This window comes from Schistocerca serialis, chromosome 7 (assembly GCF_023864345.2).
Source record: "Schistocerca serialis cubense isolate TAMUIC-IGC-003099 chromosome 7, iqSchSeri2.2, whole genome shotgun sequence".
NCBI lineage: Eukaryota > Metazoa > Arthropoda > Insecta > Orthoptera > Acrididae > Schistocerca > Schistocerca serialis.
Genome location: NC_064644.1, coordinates 374,480,871 through 374,500,023, shown reverse-complemented (window position 1 = coordinate 374,500,023; position 19,153 = coordinate 374,480,871). Strand labels below are relative to the sequence as shown.

At 37.7% G+C, this 19,153-nt stretch overlaps 1 protein-coding gene across 1 annotated transcript in view; it reads right to left on the bottom strand.

Moving 5' to 3' along the window:
- Positions 1 to 17,213, bottom strand: part of LOC126412758 (U3 small nucleolar RNA-associated protein 15 homolog) — a 42,378-nt gene extending 25,165 nt beyond the window's left edge. The window contains exons 1-6 of the mRNA XM_050082509.1: positions 17,069 to 17,213; positions 16,767 to 16,859; positions 16,489 to 16,673; positions 12,319 to 12,442; positions 11,518 to 11,698; positions 11,177 to 11,397 (exon numbers count right to left, since the gene is read on the bottom strand). Of these exons, the coding sequence (XP_049938466.1) occupies positions 11,177 to 11,397; positions 11,518 to 11,698; positions 12,319 to 12,442; positions 16,489 to 16,673; positions 16,767 to 16,859; positions 17,069 to 17,158 (894 nt within the window). The 5' untranslated portion in view covers positions 17,159 to 17,213. The remainder of the gene's footprint in view (positions 1 to 11,176; positions 11,398 to 11,517; positions 11,699 to 12,318; positions 12,443 to 16,488; positions 16,674 to 16,766; positions 16,860 to 17,068) is intronic.
- Between the last annotated feature and the right edge of the window lie 1,940 nt (positions 17,214 to 19,153).

The window sequence follows — 19,153 nt, the reverse complement described above, 5'->3', positions numbered from 1 at the left end:
TCCAGTGTTAACAGGCAGTCTTTTTACCAGAACATACTTTCATCCAGTGAACTTTCACCGGGCATCACTATCCATCCATCTGCCCGTACATCCATCAATCAATCAATCCACCCATCCATTCACTCACCACTATCTGTAAACCTCATCCTCAGAGACATAGAGACATCAGAAATGCAGAACAAGTCAAAAGACAAGGGGTATTCAGAAAGTAAGTTCTGATTGGCCACAAAATGGAAACCACTGTGAAAATCAAAAATTTTTTATTTGCAACAGTTAGCTGCAACTTCCAGCTACTTATCTACATAGCCGCCAATTCGACTTAGACACCTGTCGTAGTGTTGTACCAGCTTTCCCGTAGCCTCCTCACAAAAGGCAGCCACCAGTGCTTTCTGCCTCTATGTTGGTCTACAGCTCATTGTCTGTGCCAGAATGTTGTCTTCATAGCCAGTGGTTCATGTGAGCAGAGATGAAACTCAAAGGGAGTCAATTACGGAATGTACTGTGTGTGATCAAACATTTCCCATTGAAAACGCTGCAGGAGCACCTTCATTGTCCCTGCAGAATGCGGCTGAGAATTGTCTTGAAGAAGGAAATGCATGACAGTTTTATTATTTGAGCTATATTGCTTTAGGCGCAATTTTTCACCAGGTCCTCATACTTGATTGGATACCATACTTTCTAGTAACCTTTATGTGCTCACTGTGCACACAGAACTGGAGAGAGCGACATGATGCAATCGACGGGTGTACTACAGACACTGTCCAACACATATGTGTAAAGCTTCTTCATATTTTCACAGTGGTTTCTGTGGTGTCACCGCCAGACACCACACTTGCTAGGTGGTAGCCTTTAAATCGGCCGCGGTCCATTAGTATACACCGGACCCGCGTGTCGCCACTGTCAGTGATTGCAGACCGAGCGCCACCACACGGCAGGTCTAGAGAGACTTACTAGCACTCGCCCCAGTTGTACAGCCGACTTAGCCAGAGATGGATCACTGACAACTACGCTCTCATTTGCCGAGACGATAGTTAGCATAGCCTTCAGCTACGTCATTTGCTACGACCTAGCAAGGCGCCATAGCATTTGATATTGAGATTATAACATGTACCGTCAAGAGCAATGTACACCAATTGTGGATTAAAGTTAAGTATTATATCAACTACGTACTTTATTTGCTACTATTAATTCCCTTAACTGTTCCAGACCTCGCGCCAGTCAGCGTGTAATTAAACGCGTGCATTTCGGCCTCCTCTAGCAACACAGTGTTGGCTCTTCTGCCAACACTTCAGTTTCCATTTCGTGGGCAATCAGAACTTACGTTCCGAATAGCCCTCGTATGTCTCTCTACAGGGATGCAAGGATGATAAACAGCTTCTATGGACTAATTTAACAACCAACTAGCATTAATGAGTGCTGACACATTAATTATTGAGGGCATTTACGATTCTCTAGTATCACTTAAAAGTGCTGTAAATTAATGTCCTACAAATCTAGTAGAACAGCCACTACACTGAACAATCTGCTGCTATTCTCATTATATTAGTTAGCTGTGCTTCTCTACTTTTCATAAACATAAAAATTATACCGATTACTACAGTAGGATAACTGAATGTAGTCTCATTTACAATGCCTACAATCCCCTAAAGTGCTAGGAAGAATCTGAAAATAACGTTAGTTAGCAAGGTTTTGCCACACTGGAACTATGAAGCTGTTACTTTTCCCCAAGGGCATGGAACCCTACTGAATGGTTAAATGATGGTATTCCCTTGGGTAAAATATTCTGGAGATGAGATAGTCCACCATTTGGCTCTTCATGTGGGCATATGCAAGAGAATGCCATCAGGAAAAACAAAACTCGCACTGGAGCAGGAATGTTAAATCCTTTAACTGGGTATATATACTAGAAAATTTGGAAAGAGAAATGGATAGACTGAAGTTAGATACAGTGGAATTAGCAAAGTGCCTCGGCAGGAATAACAGGACATCTGGTTACGTGAGTGCAAGGTTATAAATACAAATTCAAATAGGATTAATCCAGAAGTATGTCTAATAATGACTAACAAAATGGGAATGCAGGTAAGCTTCTATAAACGGCACAGTGAATGCATTTTCATAGCCAAGAGAGACATAGTGCCATTGCTCACCACACTAGTAACTCAGTTTATATGGCAAGTAACTTTGGAGTTGTAGAGGGAGACTAAGGAATGAATACAGAAAACAAATTCAAATGTATGTAGGTTGTAATGATTATCCTGAGATAATGAGACTTGCACAAGATAGGCTAGCATGCACAGTTTCATCAAATCAGTCTTCAGACTGAAGACCACAACAACAGGCTCAAATATTCAGATGGTATGTACAGAATGTGTTGCTACCAAGACATCATTTAATTCAGTTTCAAATTTCAAGTAACTTACTTAATACTTGTGATAAGGTTGTTAAAAATTTTGCTGCCAAGTAAGAATTTCACCCTATACCTACGGACCTAAAAAAATTCACATCTGTGATGAATGCACGTATAGATATGAATTCTGCCTCAAAAGGCAAAAGGGTGAATATATGTACAAATTCTATTTCATAGCAGTTTGTAATCTGAGGAAATATTTTATCAGAAAGTAAATACCAAAAAAAATAAACAATTTTTTGGTTATGGAACTGCACAACATCTGGCGAAGCGCACTGTGGAAAGAGAAAGTGTGTATAAATGCATGTGCAAAATAAAGAGTGGATCTATGTATGAACATAACAACATATCAGTGAGCTTGTAAGTTATGCTCTGGGTAGCTGAGTGGTGTCTGACATACACACTGTGTATGACAACATAGCAGTCAGCTGTGGGACATAGCACTGTATAACAAGGGAATGCCTACATTTGTCTGTTAGGTAACACTGGAATCAAGCGAAATTGTGGACAATTTAACGTAGCAGTTTTAGGTGCAGGATGTTTGCAAGTATGGTTGCATAACACATCACTAAAGGTCAAGCCTGAACTGCTTCACTTACGATGCAGGCAACCTCAGCAAACATATGCGCATTAGCCATTAACAAATGCTTTGTGCACTCTGCTTAACTTTGCATTGTGCATAGCTCATTACTTTCTATCCTTATTTTGAAATGAATGAAGAGACTAATCCTGATCCATCATGTGGCTCAAGTATGAATTTTGAGACACCAGAAGGGTCCAGCCACCCTATGATCATGTGGCAGATCTACTTTCACAGAAACACAGAACACGGTTGTTCAACAGAGAGTGGAAAAGGTGAAAAGCTGAAGGTACAAGATCAGGTGAATAAGGTGGTTGCAGAATGACTTCCAACCCCACTCCTATAGAGTGCTTTTTGCCAGTCTAGCAGAATATAGGCAGTAGTTATCATGGAGTAGCATCACTTGACACAGTCTTCCTGGTCCTTGTTCTCAGACTGCATCTGCAAGGCATCTCAGTTGTTCACAATAAATGTCAGCAGTGATGGTTACACCTCAGGGAAGCAATTCATACTACACTACAACACCGCTGTTCCACAAGATGCCTGACATTATCTTTTGGGATATGCACAGGTCTTTGTATGGGGAGATGCAGCTTTGTGTGGGCTCAACTATTCCCTTCTTTGTCTTATGTTAGTATAAAGACACCATTTCTCATCATCAGTAATGATACAGGGTAGGAATGGTTGGTATTATTCATGAGCCAATTGATGACAAGCAAGCAGCAACCATATACCTGATTTTTGAACCCTACTCTTTGCACTCAAATGTCACACAATGGTGGAATGATCACAATCCATGGCATTTGCCAGTTCTTGAGTACACTGATGTGGATAATTGTGATTAATGCATTTAAACAATTTTCATCAAACCTCGAATGTCTCCCTGAACATGGAGAATCATTAATGTCAAAGTGATCCTCCTTAAAACAAACCATTTATGTTGAAAATGTTTAGATTTCTTCACTTGGCACTCAATTTTGTAGTACCCTCAGCTCCACTAATTATCTCTAAATGACAAAATTACAACATTTGAACTTAAACATAGCAACAGTGAACTACAAATAAAAAAATGACAACTGATAAAGAAAACCACAGCAAGCAGAATACCTACATGCAAAACAAAAATGCTATAAACTTATGCACCAACCTAACCTTTGTTTGTTCTGTCTGTAGTATGGTCAAGTATGGGTCACATAGTCCATGAAAGAGCTCTACAGTAAGGTAATTAGTGCTGATATGCTACAGATTTGAAATCATTGTTCTACAGATTTTGTAATTATCAAGATGTGTAGGAAATGAAAGATAATGCCAAGATGCACGTCAAATCAGAGGCGCACTCTGTTCACCTGTGAGAAAATACTGCTGCTTCTCAACAAAAACATACATTTTCTGAAAGTCTAAATAAGACCAAAAGAAGCAAAGATTATTTTGGAAAAAGCTGTTGAAGTTTTCCTAAAGCAAATACTATTTATTTCCTATTATTATTATTAATTATTATTATTATTATTAAATCCCCAATCAATGTCTCTTTTCTTTTGTGATCATTTTAGACTTCAGGCATGTAATGAGGCAAACTTTTAAATCTATATGTCCAATTATTTACAAAAACTGCTACTTATTTTGCCAAAAATAGCTGCTACATTTTCAGGTCCCTACCCTATATCACTGACAAGAATGTAAAATCTGCACAGAAATGTCCACAATAGATCAATAGAGACTGAAACAATTTTTATATTTTTTAGTATGGTCTGCCACTGTTATTTAAAAATGTCTTTTATTATTGCCATAAATTAAGTAGTTAATGTAGTAGCATGTAAGAATAAGTATTCGAAGGTCAATAGTGCTGCTATTGATTCTATGTAATGTCCTTTGTTTATTTTTGCAGATTTAATACTTTATTGATCTCGGCTGCATTTTTAGGGATGACTATTCCATAAGGCACACAGAGAAAAAAATGTGCAACATCAGTTAGCATTCATTGGTAGAGATGATGACTATGAGTGATACCTTGGAGAGTCAATCTTGTTTAACTGAGATGTGTGTTAAGTTGATTAATGCAATGATTTCTTTTTCATTTATTGTTTTTCTGGGCCAGGTGGTATAACATTCCCAGGAAAGCTAAATGCTCCTGTGATGAAATGTTCCATTGTCTGTTGGATCTTGCCTATCAGTATCATAACCCATATTCAGGAACTGCAATATACACAACATGAAAGGAAAACTCCATGTTCTACCCAGGGCAAATAGACACAGGTTTCCATGCCAGCTATACAGAGCAGATTACTGAACAATAGCCACAAACATACACAATTCCCATTTGAAAATCTAAAGCAAAAAGTTGAACTACTCAAGCAAGTAAATAAAGATCGTTAAACAAATCTGTTACAAAAATTGGAGATTTATTCACATCACAAAAACATGAAGACAAAATATCAAATGAAAACCCGGAAAATGTCTGAGCTTCTTCACATGCTTCGACAGTATCTTTAAGCAAGCAAACAAAATAGTTATAATAATAGAAGTACCTTTGTATAAAACAAATAGTTATTCAAACAATGAAAAATCCAGGATAGAATGTAACAATATCAGAGAAGGAAAGTTGCTACTCACCATATAGCGGAGATGCTGAGTCCCGATAGGTGCACCAGTGCACAATGGGAGTGGGGACTGAGTGGGGGTAAGGAGGAGGCTGGGGCAGGGAGGGGGAGGGATAGTATGGTGGGAGTGGCGGACAGTGGAGTGTTGCAGTTTAGACGGAGGGCAGGAAAGAAGGTGCGGAGGGGGAAGGGGGTAAGTAGTGGAAAGGAGAGAAATAAAAAGAAATTAAAAGACTGGGTGTGTCGGTGAAATGACAGCTGTGTAGTGCTGGAAAGGGAACAGGTGAGGGCTTTAGGATTCTGGGTTTTGCTAACTTATTCATGGGCCACCTAGAGGAATCCTTTCTAAAAATCCAGAATCCTAAAGCCCTCATCTGGTTCAGATTCACTGATGACATCTTTGCTATCTGGATTGAACGTGAGGACACCTTATTCACATTCCTCCAGAACCTCAACAACTTCTCCCCCATTTGCTTCACCTGGTCCTAATCAACCCAACAAGCCACCTTCCTAGATGCTGACCTTCACCTCAGAGATGGCTACATCAGTACCTCCATCCATATCAAACCTACTAACCACCAGCAATACCTCCACTTCGACAGCTGCCACCCATTCCATACCAAGAAGTCCCTTCCGTACAGCCTAGCCACCCATGGTCATCACATCTGCAGTGACGAGCACTCCCTCTCAAAATATACCGAGGGTCTCACTGAAGCCTTCACTGACCGTAATTATCCTCCCATCCTTGTACAAAAACAAATCTCTCGTGCCTTATCTTTCCAGTCTACCACCACCTCCCAAAGTCCCACAGTCCGGCCACAGAGGAGCTTTCCCCTCATAACTCAGTACCATCCGGGACTGGAGCAACTGAATTACATTCTTCGCCAGGGTTTCGATTACCTCTCATCATGCCCTGAAATGAGAAATGTCCTGCCCACTATCCTTCCCACCCCTCCTACCATGGTATTCCGCCATCCACTGAACCTACACGATATACTCGTCCATCCTTACACAACCCCTGCTCCCAATCCCTTACCTCATGGCTCATACCCCTGGAATAGACTTAGGTGCAAGACCTGTCCCATACATCCTCCTACCACCACCCACTCCAGTTCGGTCACTAACATCACCTATCCCATCAAAGGCAGGGCTACCTGTGAAACCAGTCATGTGATTTAAAAGCTAAGCTGCAACCACTGTGCTGCATTCTATGTAGGCATGACACCCAACAAGCTGTCTGCCCGCATGAATGGCCACCGACAAACTGTGGCCACAAGACACGTGGACCATCCTGTTGCTGAACACGCTGCCAAACATGATATCTCTCATCTCAATGGCTGCTTCACAGCCTGTGCCATATGGATTCTTCCCACCAACACCAGCTTTTCTGAATTGCACAGGTGGGAACTTTCCCTGCAATACACCCTATGTTCCTGTAACCCTCCTGGCCTCAACCTTCGTTAGTCACTGTCCTCATCCATCCAGCCCCCTCCCTGTTCCCTTTCCAGCACTACACAGCCGTCATTTCACCGCCACACCCAGTCTTTTAATTTCTTTTTATTTCTCTCTTTTCCACTACTTACCCCCTCCGCACCTTCTCTCCTGCCCTCCGTCTAAACTGCAACACTTCACTGTCCACCACACCCACCATACTATCCCTCCCCCTCCCCGCCGCAGCCTCCTCCTTACCCCCACCCAGTCCCCACTCCCATCATGCACTGTTGCTGCTGCTCACAGTGTGGTTTCAGCTCTCTGAGACTGCAGACATGTGTGTGTGTGTGTGTGTGTGTGTGTGTGTGTGTGTGTGTGTGTGTCTACTGCTGACAAAGGTCTTAATGGCCGAAAGCTATAATTGTGTGAATCTTTTTGTTGTGCCTATCGCGACTCAGCATCTCTGCTATATGGTGAGTAGCAACTTTCCTTCTCTAGTATTGTTACAAATAGTTATTCAACTTACAGAAGAATAAGTACTCTTGGCATGAAAGAATATTATATCATAATGTATGGATGACCTGTAGCATTGTCTCTACTATGTGTCAAAATATCTTTGCAACTGTTTTCTTTTTGTACTTTTGCTGTTTTCAATATGTATTGTGCAATGAAAATTATGTGAGTGACGTTTAAAATGTGACAGTTTTGGCGTAGGTGGACTACAGGAAAATAATAAGTAAGAGCTTTTCCAAATTTGCCACTAACTCTATATAAAGACTGATCATTAATTACAAAATTGTGTGTGTAAATATTACACCAAAGGTAACAGAACAATGTAGCATCTCACGTATTGGAAACAAATGAAAAGTGTGAAATGTGAAAAATGTACTTGAAAATGGGAATCATTTCTTGAAAAAGGGCATGCAAGAGATAAATAAAAATATAATCTTGACTGACAGCAGAAAAAATTTAGTTCATAAACACACCCATTATAAAATTTTAGCTCTTTGACAGTTTCGCTTTGAAGCTCAAATATGGCTCTACTTGTAGAAAAACATTTACATAGGGCAAACTGCAAGTAGCTCTCAGAAGAGTAGAAATGTATCCTATGACAAGTCAGTTTCTCAGTATCTTTGAGGAAAGCAGAAGTATGGAGATGGCCCTGAAATTAATTTTCCTTGAGAAAAAAAGACAGTTTATGAATGGGTATTCTTACAGTATAATGAAAACTTTGGATTATTGACTAATTGCATTTCTAGAGACCTCTAACCAAGTCAGCTCAGGGTTTTGGTACTCTGTTGGACACACACTCTTAATACGAATAATGGGTATTTTTCAGCAATTTAATGGTTTTTCAAATTAAACAACTTACAAAGTGAGGTTATTTAGAAAAGCATAAAAGTATAGTTATTTAACAAAGGTATTTGCATAAATAGCAATAGATGATGTCTGCACAAAGGAAGCAAAACAAAAAGCCAACCTCAAATGAAACTAGGAAATTAAGAATATGGTGAGAGTTTCAATCAAGCAATGATAGAACATGCTGAGTAAACCAAAACTATTTCAAAATAGCTCTGAAAGTATGTGGGTTGAGGCAGCAAAATTTTGGTAACTTAACATGCCAAAAACAAACAAACAACCTGAGTAGACAATGTGTTTCATCAGTTAAGATGGCAAATAGCACGGCACCAGACAACGGGGTGAAAACTTTACAAGCAATGAAAGATTTCCTTAAATGCTTGTGTTGGTCAAGAGACCATCAGAACAGACAGTTATAAATACTGAAAATAATGAAATCCAAAAGTAATGCTAAATGAGATAGATAAAGCCACTGCATGAAATGTGTATGGATGTGAACAATAGAAAGGTTTAACATGGGGGAAAAGAAATTTTTTAATTATTTACAGAGCTGTTGTGGAAGGATACAGAAACAATGAAGTAATTCTTGTTCACAAAAAAGAACTGTACACCTAATAGCCTCTTCACTGTAATATACAATATACTGACGTGATCAAAGTCATCAGATAGTGATACGCATATATACAAGATGGCAGTAGTATCACATATACAAGGTATAAAAGGACAGTGCATTGGCAGAGCTGTCATCCGTGATGGTGTGATACTCAGATATGCAATTCAAACAGTGGAAAGTCCAGATTGGAATATCAACACTTATGAAACAGTAAGTAAGTATTCTATCTTTCTCATAATTGTTGACCAAAAAAATTCTGCCTTAATGGTCAGGAATAAATTACTGAGGACTGAATTTGAGAGTTGAAAGAGGGAGGGGGGAGGGAGGAGAGGATGAAAAATGGTAGAAACAGGTTGAGGTGAGGGAAAGCCAACAGATGTTCATATTTGACCCAGAATTTTCTACTATCTAAGGAATGTCAGTAAATCATACCCATCAGCACACTTTTATAGAGAGACTAAAGTATGTTAGTGTTAGATCCCTCTAGAAGAAGGCATTAGAGACAACTGTCAGTCAGTTTAATCACTAACACCCTTTTAAAACAATCCAGAACAGGTAATGTGAGTTCGAGGGTGGCGCAGACCCCACGAAGGCATGGGCCCATGTTGCCAACAAGGCACTGTGCAAGCAGGTGGTGGCTACATAATGGTGTGAGCTGTGTCTGCATGGAATGGACTGGGTGCTCTGGTCCAACTGAACCAATCACTGACTGGGAATGGCTATGTTCAGCTACTTATTCCCAAACAACAATGGAATTTTTATGGATGATAATGGACCACGTCACTGCACCACAAATGTTCGCAACTGGTTAGAAGAACATTCTGGACAATTCAAGTGAATGATTTGACTGCCCAGATTGTCTGACATGAAGCCCATCGAACATTTATATCAAGAGGTCAGTGCACAAAATCCTGCACCAGCAACACTTCCACAATTATGGATGGCTACAAAGGAAGCATGGCTTAATATTTCTGCAGGCGACGTCCAACGACTTGTTGAGTCCATACCACATCGAGTTGCTGCACTAGGTCAAGCAAAAGGAGGTCTGACACAATATTAGGAGGTATCTGCAGACTTTTGTCACCTCGGCATATACCAACTAAAATTGTTACCACATACAGAGAAAATATATGGGTTTTCAATCAAGCAAATGAAGGAGCTTCTTTTACAAGTGGATGTATGGCAATGTACCACTTGCAAATTACAATCAAGATGATTAAAAGGAGCAAGGAGTGTGATGTACCACATTTATTGCATTCACAATCATTTTAAAACTTTTGAGTCAGCTTTGGTGTAATCTGCACTAAAAGAACCTATAGAAACAAGGTATTGATGAACTTAAGCTAGTATACTGAAGAACACGCACATCAATGTTACAGATTCCATCAGTCTTTAGCAGTGTAGCAAACATTATAGAAATTACACAGGAGAGAGTGTGAATGAATGACTCCATTTACTAGTTAATGTCCATGATCAAGGTGCCACACACCAGTCTGGCATACATAGGCCAGACATCAAAAATGCAATCACTGCAGAGACAAGAGGCCTATGACAGAGGGAGTACATGATGACCTTTGTAAGCATAGTGAAGCATCGCTCATATCAATATTCACAGTTGAGAGTGTGAATGGTAAACATTATTATTATTATTTGTTATTGCTTTCTATTTTTTTAGCAGAGTTGAGAATTTTACAGTATAACTTGTGTTACAGTTTCATTCCTTAGTCACAAACGGCCTTCTAAATTTCTCGAAAGTGTTCCCTTTTGGTACACAATAGATGTATTCCAGATAATTCACTTTTGATTGAATTTAAACTCAACATTTTTAATTGGAAACTACAACTACAGAACCATAAAAATATGTTCAAAATATAATTAAATCTCTTCTCTGAAATGTTATTGGACATGTCATACTGGATATGATGAACTACTAGTGAACATCCTGAAGGACACACTTCTTGTACACATTTTAATAATGACTAAATCAGTGGCACAAAAGGACAAAAGATATACACAGGGGGCATTTACTTTGCATGTACAGCAGCCAATATACCCATTTCTACAATGACAAAAGAAAACACCCACAAATGTTGGAAATACTTAACAAACAAGTGCAATCAAAAACTTAAATCTCAGAAAGGATAATATCAATCTGCATAACTACTTTTATATATGTACTGTACACTTACACTGACTCCAAAGCTTAATACAGCATTGGGGTAATCAAGGGTATGAACAACCTGGTATGTTGAAATATCATATATTTTGACATGGCGATCTAGAGAGCTTGAAAGAAGTCTCTTATTTTCAGAGCACAATTTCAAACATGTAATTGTCTTGTGGTGCTGAGACACTTTTGCTAGCAATTTTCCTCCAGCAAGAGCATCCCAAACACGAATTTCTGTTCCTCCTGTAAAATATTATTTAAGTTTATTAGTACACTCTGATTTGCCAGCAAGCCATTCAAAAATAATAATGAACATATGAGCATAATATCTGCACCATGGCAACAATAATCTAATTTAATTACCAGCAGATAGAAACACTCCTCCACTTGGGAGAAATAATGTACTTTCAACAGGTGCACCATGGTCCACTTGGAACACAGCAGTTTTTGCGCGTGTATCATACATGCGCACAATATTATCGTATCCTCCAGACAGTATTATGTCTGCAGATACTGGTGAGACGGTCCCAGCTCTAACATAATCCTGCACAAATTAGGTAATGAATTAGCATGCCACTAGAACTTTAAATAATTTTCAGAAACATGTTTGCAGTAATTGGTTACAATGTGTTATACATTGGGTAGGTATCCCTCTTGAGACTCTGTGCCTTGCAGCAGATAATGCACTTAAATTTTGTTTAAATACGACAAAAGAGAAACAGATGTGCTCACATGGCATAAAAGTAAATGGTAAGGTACTTCTTGATAATGAAGGAAATGGGAAAAAAGAAAACAGGTATTACTTCATTCATTGTAACGGAAACTTGATTAGTGGGTATGAAACTGGGTTCAAATATTATACTCTTGGTGAAATCATGACAGATGACAAACCAATTAATCGCTTCATAACATTCTTTTCAGAAAATTAATATACATTACTTCAGTTAAAATATCAATCATACTAAATGTTTTCAAGTATTATAAATGCAAAAATACATAAATAAGCCACATTACACAATCTGTCTTAATTAAGAGCAGAGGATCTGCTAACACATCATATCATGGCACTGCGTGATTCTTTGTATCCCCTATATTAAAAAATGTTCAACTGTAAAGGTCATAGTAGCCACTTTATTAATGATATTATCAAGTTTTAAAACTAACCGTATGCTCACTGAAGCTGATAACTTCCTTCTCACTAGGAATATCCCACAAGCAAACACTTTTGTCATCGGAGAAGCTAGCAATATGCGTTTTATCTGCTGTAAAGAAACAGCGATGCACAGCACTGGAATCAATATTAGGAACAACATTATAGAAAAAAAATCAAACACTTAATCAAAATAAAATTTAAAAAACTTTATTACAATGAAATTTAACTGCATTAAATTTATAGGTTAATCAGTATACTGTTTGAGCAATTTTCATGTTGACTGAACAGTATCAAATTGTATTTTTATAATACATCACAAAATATGAATAGGAAAAAACATCAAAAATATGAGGAAAATGCAACACAGCAAACTGTTATGATGAATCAACTTATCACCAAACAAACAAAAAAATAATGAATAGAAACCTAAAGGAGATGCTAATCGTCACTGAGGTTTCTTTTCCACCTTTACTATTAATCTTTCAATATCTGCTGCCAGTTAAAGTCTCACTTGATAGTTAAACAAAGTAATTTTATACATGAACTGCAGTAAGCACTTAATCACTACATTATTGCCTGTCACACTAAGAGAACACTTAGACACGGTTTTTCAGTGACTACGTTCCAATCATTCTTTGAGCACAATAATGTATTATTGCTATAGAGAGATTTTATTCTCCATTACAAAGGACACAGCAGCTCAACTTATGAATTTGTATTCTGCAGAGCACATAAACTGATGCTAGGAAGTCTTTCATGGAATAAATATAACAGAGGAGTACAGGTAATCACTGACAAAACAGTTGAGATGTTGGACAGGTAAGGTCTTGAAGAATTTTAACAATTTCAATTCCTTCAATAGTTTCAGTGATAAAACGGTTTTTCTCATCAATCCAAAGGGAATTCACAATTGAAAATACCCTTTCCACAACAGCATTTGTGCCTGGTAAAGCAAGAGCAAAACTCACCTGTGTCTACATTTTTACATGAGCTGCCTGTACTTTTGAGTATACGGAATACATCACACCATCTCTATCTGTCTCCAAATTAGCTTTTCCCCATTCCTCAAGAATCCTCAACAAAATGTTGTTCATGCACCCTATCTCATCAACAATTCATCTTCATCTATCTGAAATGCTGCACCTGAATCTACTGTCTTAAGAGGTTTCAAACAATTTAAAAGTTCAGACCAAGAAACAGAGTTTTTACATGTTATATAATGAACTGATTTCCGAGGTTGAAATGGAGAAATCCACTTTTCCAAATAAGGCACAAAAGTGTCCTAAAATAAGGTGGTAATTGTCTCGTATTTTGACTGATTGAAACTATCTACGTTTTCCAAGTTAATTAAAATTAAAGACATAAGTGAAGCTTTAAATTTACTGTATTTCCTATTACTGATTTTTTCTTTAAGGAGCTCTAACTCCTCAGCTGATTCTGTAGCTGAAAATGAGTTTCTTTCCAACTTTTGGATTGAATTTGAAAACATTTTCAAGCTTTGTGTGAAACGAAGCTTCTCAAAAAACTGTTTCAGAAATGTAGGACACTTATCCTGAGACAGAAAATAAGATTTCAAAGGTTCATAAGTACTGACAACTCTTGTAACTCCTGGCAACAATGACAACCATGTAGTTTTAATACTACCTAGAACTTACTTGTATTCTCTAGCAACAAAATCACAGAATGATTCCAGTTCCTCCACATGCACAGTGTAAATGTGAAAATATTAAAAAAATTTATTCACTATTGTTTCTATGTCAATAAGAATGTCTGCCCTTGTTTGAACTCCATTATTACCACATGCCTTGAATGTTCATCTTGAGAGCACTGTTCAGTTTGGAATAAACATTGCTTGTTCCTGCCTCTTGTACTCACCAAAGTTGGTATTACAGTTATCGGCACAAGCTGCAACAATCTCATTAACTATCTCTTGCTTTTTTTAAAAATACACACAATATAGCTAGTTAACAATTCTGTCATTTCTCCACCTGTGTTCTGAAGATAGATTGCTTTGCACTGAACACCTTTGGTGGGAATAAAATACCTAGATAGAATCAGTACTAGCTTTAAGCTTTTGTGATTTGATGCATCAATCATCACAGACATATATTTAGCATCTTTAAGTTCTGACTGAACTTCATGCATTGCATACACAGATAAAACATTCACTCAAATTGACTCACATTTCTTCCTACATGCGAATTTCTTCTCAGATAGGCCTCTAATGAGAAGAGTCATGCAGACCATTGGACAGAAAGAATGATTGTGTTTTGTGGCATGTAATGCAAACAGCCCTACTTCTGTAGTGATATGTTTATCTTCGTCTGTTTTTATTTATTCATAAATACAAAGGAAGCTACAGTGCTAGAGTTTTCACAGAAAATGCCAACAGGCACTTCTTTTTCTTTACGTGCTGTGTTGTATCGGCATGTCCTCCGTGTTCAATAGAAAAAACTGAATGACACAATGCACATTCTACCTTCGTGCTCATGGTTTCCTTCAAGAATGGGGACTCTCCTTTATTGTTTTTCGAGGAAGAAAACTTTATTTTCCCCATATTAATGGGAGCGTGTTAGTTTCAAAAAGATCAAACAACAGACAATGGACTGCACTAAAGCAACTGATAACGATGTCCCCACCCCGGAGATCCGAATGGGGGACTATTTTACCTCCGGAATATTTTACCTAAGAGGGCACCATTATCATTTAATCATACAGTAATGCTGCATGCCCTCGGGAAAAATTACGGCTGTAGTTTCCCCTTGCTTTCAGCCGTTCGCAGTACCAGCACAGCAGGGCCGTTTTGGTTAGTGTTACAAGGCCAGATCAGTCAATCATCCAGACTGTTGCCCCTGCAACTACTGAAAAGGCTGCTGCCCCTTTTCAGGAACCACATGTTTGTCTGGACTCTCAACAGATACCCCTCCATTGTGGTTGCACCTACAGTACGGCTATCTGTATCGTTGAGGCACGCAAGCCTCCCCACCAACGGCAAGGTCCATGGTTCATGGGGAGGGATTTACAATTATGTAAACTGAAGGTGGAGGGGGCAGAATGGAAAGGAAATATTCATGTCAACTGCATTGGGAATCAGTGGCAATAACTGAAAATATGTGCCAGAATGGGATTCGAGCCTGGCATCTCCTGCTTACTTGGCAGTTACGTTAACCACTGCACTATCTGGACACAGTATTTATCACAACTGTACGGACAACCTCGCATGCCCCGTGGCCAATGCTCATTACCATGTTATCCATTGGCTGTCCCCATCTGTGTCCTCCATGTTTGCTACTTTGAGATTCGTGCAGGATGTTGAACACAATTATGCATCTGCACTGAAGAAGGTGGATTCATTGGCCATCAAGATAACTGTTTTACGAATGCGAGGTGTTCTTACGGGCATGTCCAAAATAACAGGCATCGTGCATTCATAAAATAGTAATAATGACAAGAATAATACTTTAATGGTTGTATCACACAAGTGGCAATGAGTACCAGTAATGCAAGTAGGTGTGTCTGCTAATAAGAACAAATCTTCACACAGTATATAGTCATGATAGTGCACAAATGAATGTTAAATTTTACCTCCTCTAAATTACTGAAACCCACTTATAGTTATGTATCTTCCACAATGACTTACATGTTAAAATATTGAGAACAGTGTGTAGTCTTAGCTAGACATCACTTGTTGCAATGCCAGTCTCATGCACTATGCTATGAACTGACTTGCAAGTCAACAGAACTGTCTGTGGGTGTGTATAACCACTCAAATCCGCCATGGCTTCAATAAAATAGTGATTTTATAAATGAGTAACTGTCCAAATTTCATCATAATTCATAATGAGATTTCAATTCCATCGAATATTGTAAACAAAACAGGTGAAGCAACAAGCTGCAATCTTCACTAATACTCTAACAGTGGCAGAACCACATAATCACTCATCCACATTTACAAAATACGGTACATGCCATGATGAAATGGCCTAAATGCTGACCCTATATAAACACGTGATGATGTGGCAAATTACGCAGAAAAGTTCTATCCTAGGTGATTACGGCCATGAGAACTTACATTCGAAACAAATTATCAAACGAGAAAAGCATAGGCTCAAACAAAGCTCTCCTTCATGTTTAATGTTTATAGCGTTATTTGCAACAGGTGACTACTTAAAATATCTTACCTCTTATGCCCTTTAAACACCCTTAAAAGTGACTTCGATGACACGTCAAACAGTTTCACATGTGCCTCTTCACCTCCAGCACAGAGAAGTCTTCCATCCGACCTGAATGATCCACCGTAAGCGGTTTCACGAAAACGACTCAAATTCTTGTACACTTGCCTTGTGATCGCATTATAAACCTGGACCTGTTGATGCAATTAATGAATTTACTTTCAAATTCCTGAAACAGGTCTTAAGTGAATGTCAGTCAATGTAAATAACTTAAATTGCAAACTTACTTTCACGGAACAAGTAACTGCAAAATAGTGAGGTTCGACGGGTGAAAAATCAATGAAGTCTACAGGACCAAATTCTTTCAACAGGACAGGAACCTACAACACAAACAAACTGCATCAACATAATAAAAACCATTTTAGATTTACCGTACCAAGTCACATCACTTAAAAATGTATTATTTCTGTATTACGTGGTACAATTAAGACTGTTATGTCACTGTCATATGCAGACTAACAAATAACAGTTTCGAGGAAAAATAAAAATCGATGAGTAATACTGTATGGATGTCAAATGTAAACGTTACCCCCAATTTTTTCCAGTAGATAGTGTCGGGAGTAGTTTTAACTCCCGGTTTCGTGTATATTTTTACATTCGTTTTCTTGAAGGAAGCCATAACCTACAAAGCATCACCACACACGCTGTAAACATAAACCTTGCCAAACCTGTTGAAAACAACTTCCCAAAGATGCAGTTGCTGCAGAGCTACCATACACCCCCAATAACTGGTGCCATTTAAATTGCGACTTGTGATAAATTCTTACATCGTACGCAGTTAAGAATTGAAGACGATTTTTTTATTTTTCTTTCAATATAGCAGCCCTAAATGGTGTGAAACTTAATCATCAGCTGAAATCGTAAATTTCTGGTACTATCTGATGAATATAAAAACATATCAAAATTGTTTCAAGATCATCTGTTCACGACTCAAAGAGGAACATAAATACGCCTCACATCAAACCAGTTAAAAGATCTAACACCAGCTCTCCGGGAAATAATAGAGTAAAAAAGAAGTCCACATCGATCGTCATATCGCAGATGTTATAGTGAAGTTAGTAGAATCCTTATTGCCAATTAACTGAAAGAAATGCAATCGTTAGACAATATTAAATGATCTATTGGCAAAATTTTTCTACAATGCTGTTACATATGGGAAAGCAGTGTCGGTTATGGTGTAAATCCGACTCCTTCCATATCGTTATGGTTCATCAAAATATGGATTCACATAATTCATAATAAAAAATAAAACAAATAATATATCAACATGAAACAAACTAAGGTGGTTTGCTCAGTGTTGTAAGTCTTCAATAGAAAAAGATTAACGTACACTTAATTATGACTAAGCGTACAAATCATTTACATAGGGCCCAAAATCATTTAAGCCTTGCAGAAAAAGTTGTCCGTTACTGTGCCACAAAAGTTTTCAGCTCTCTTCCATCAGATATCAAAGTGCACATTACTATCTTGCCAACTTCTAAAATTAAATTAATAAAAAAACTTTCTGGCAAATACTTATACTCTCACGATGATTACTTGCTGATTAGTAAATTAGCAGTACCGTTTTTGTAAAGTTGTATTTTAGTTTGTATTTATATTTTCAGAATTTCTATTTATAATGCGTTGGCCATAATTCGCCTTCCTTGTTTAAGAGGATCGATGTATAAATATTACTTTTCTGTTCCTAAAGTTATTTACAATAATTTGTATCAAGTAACTCGAACTGTAACTTATTAATTCTACTTCAACTTTTAAGCTTACTTATCAATTTTCTGCAGTTTAAATACTGTGCATTTGTTTATTGTATGTCTATTATGACATAAATCTGATTCATTCTACATCCTTACAGTTCATTGTAATATGGATTCACAGAATTCTTAATGAATAAACAAATAAATGACGCATTTAACATGATACTAAGATGATTTGTCAAAAGTTACAATTCATTACGTTCAAGTACCTTCAGATCACAATGTGTAGTGATAATTAATGGAATGGGGTGCCAGAAATCAATATACTTGGAACATTTTGATTTCGTGTAATTGCTTTCAAAACACAGCTTCATCTAACACCACTTTGTTATGAAGGAAGATTCTCATTCTCAACGACATTGATCGGTATTTATTATGATTAAACAATCAAATAGGATACAGTTCATATGTCTACGATGTTCAAAAATCATAAAGCATTTTCTCCTCTTACGTTCAGATCACTGGAGTAATGTATTGTATCACATAAACACAAACAACATCTAGATCATAATGTTTAGAGGAACTATACAAGATGGATGTCAGAAACGGATATATAAAATACCAAAGCAGGTGAAAATATTGTCTCTTAAAATATGCTTAAAGTCTTACTTATCTTGAAACACCTAAATTAAGCATCGATATAATTAAACAAAAATACAGACAATTGATGGACGACTACTGGGATTGAAGTATATTATGTAACAGAGAGTTTGATCTAATTCAAAGGTTAATTTGGGATCAACAATAGAAATTCCATTGTAACCGCTATTTCAAAATGCACTAGTCTGTTATTAAAAAGGTGTAAAGCATACATTATATACAGACAAATAAAATATTCATTCAATAAAGCATTAACAGTTTGG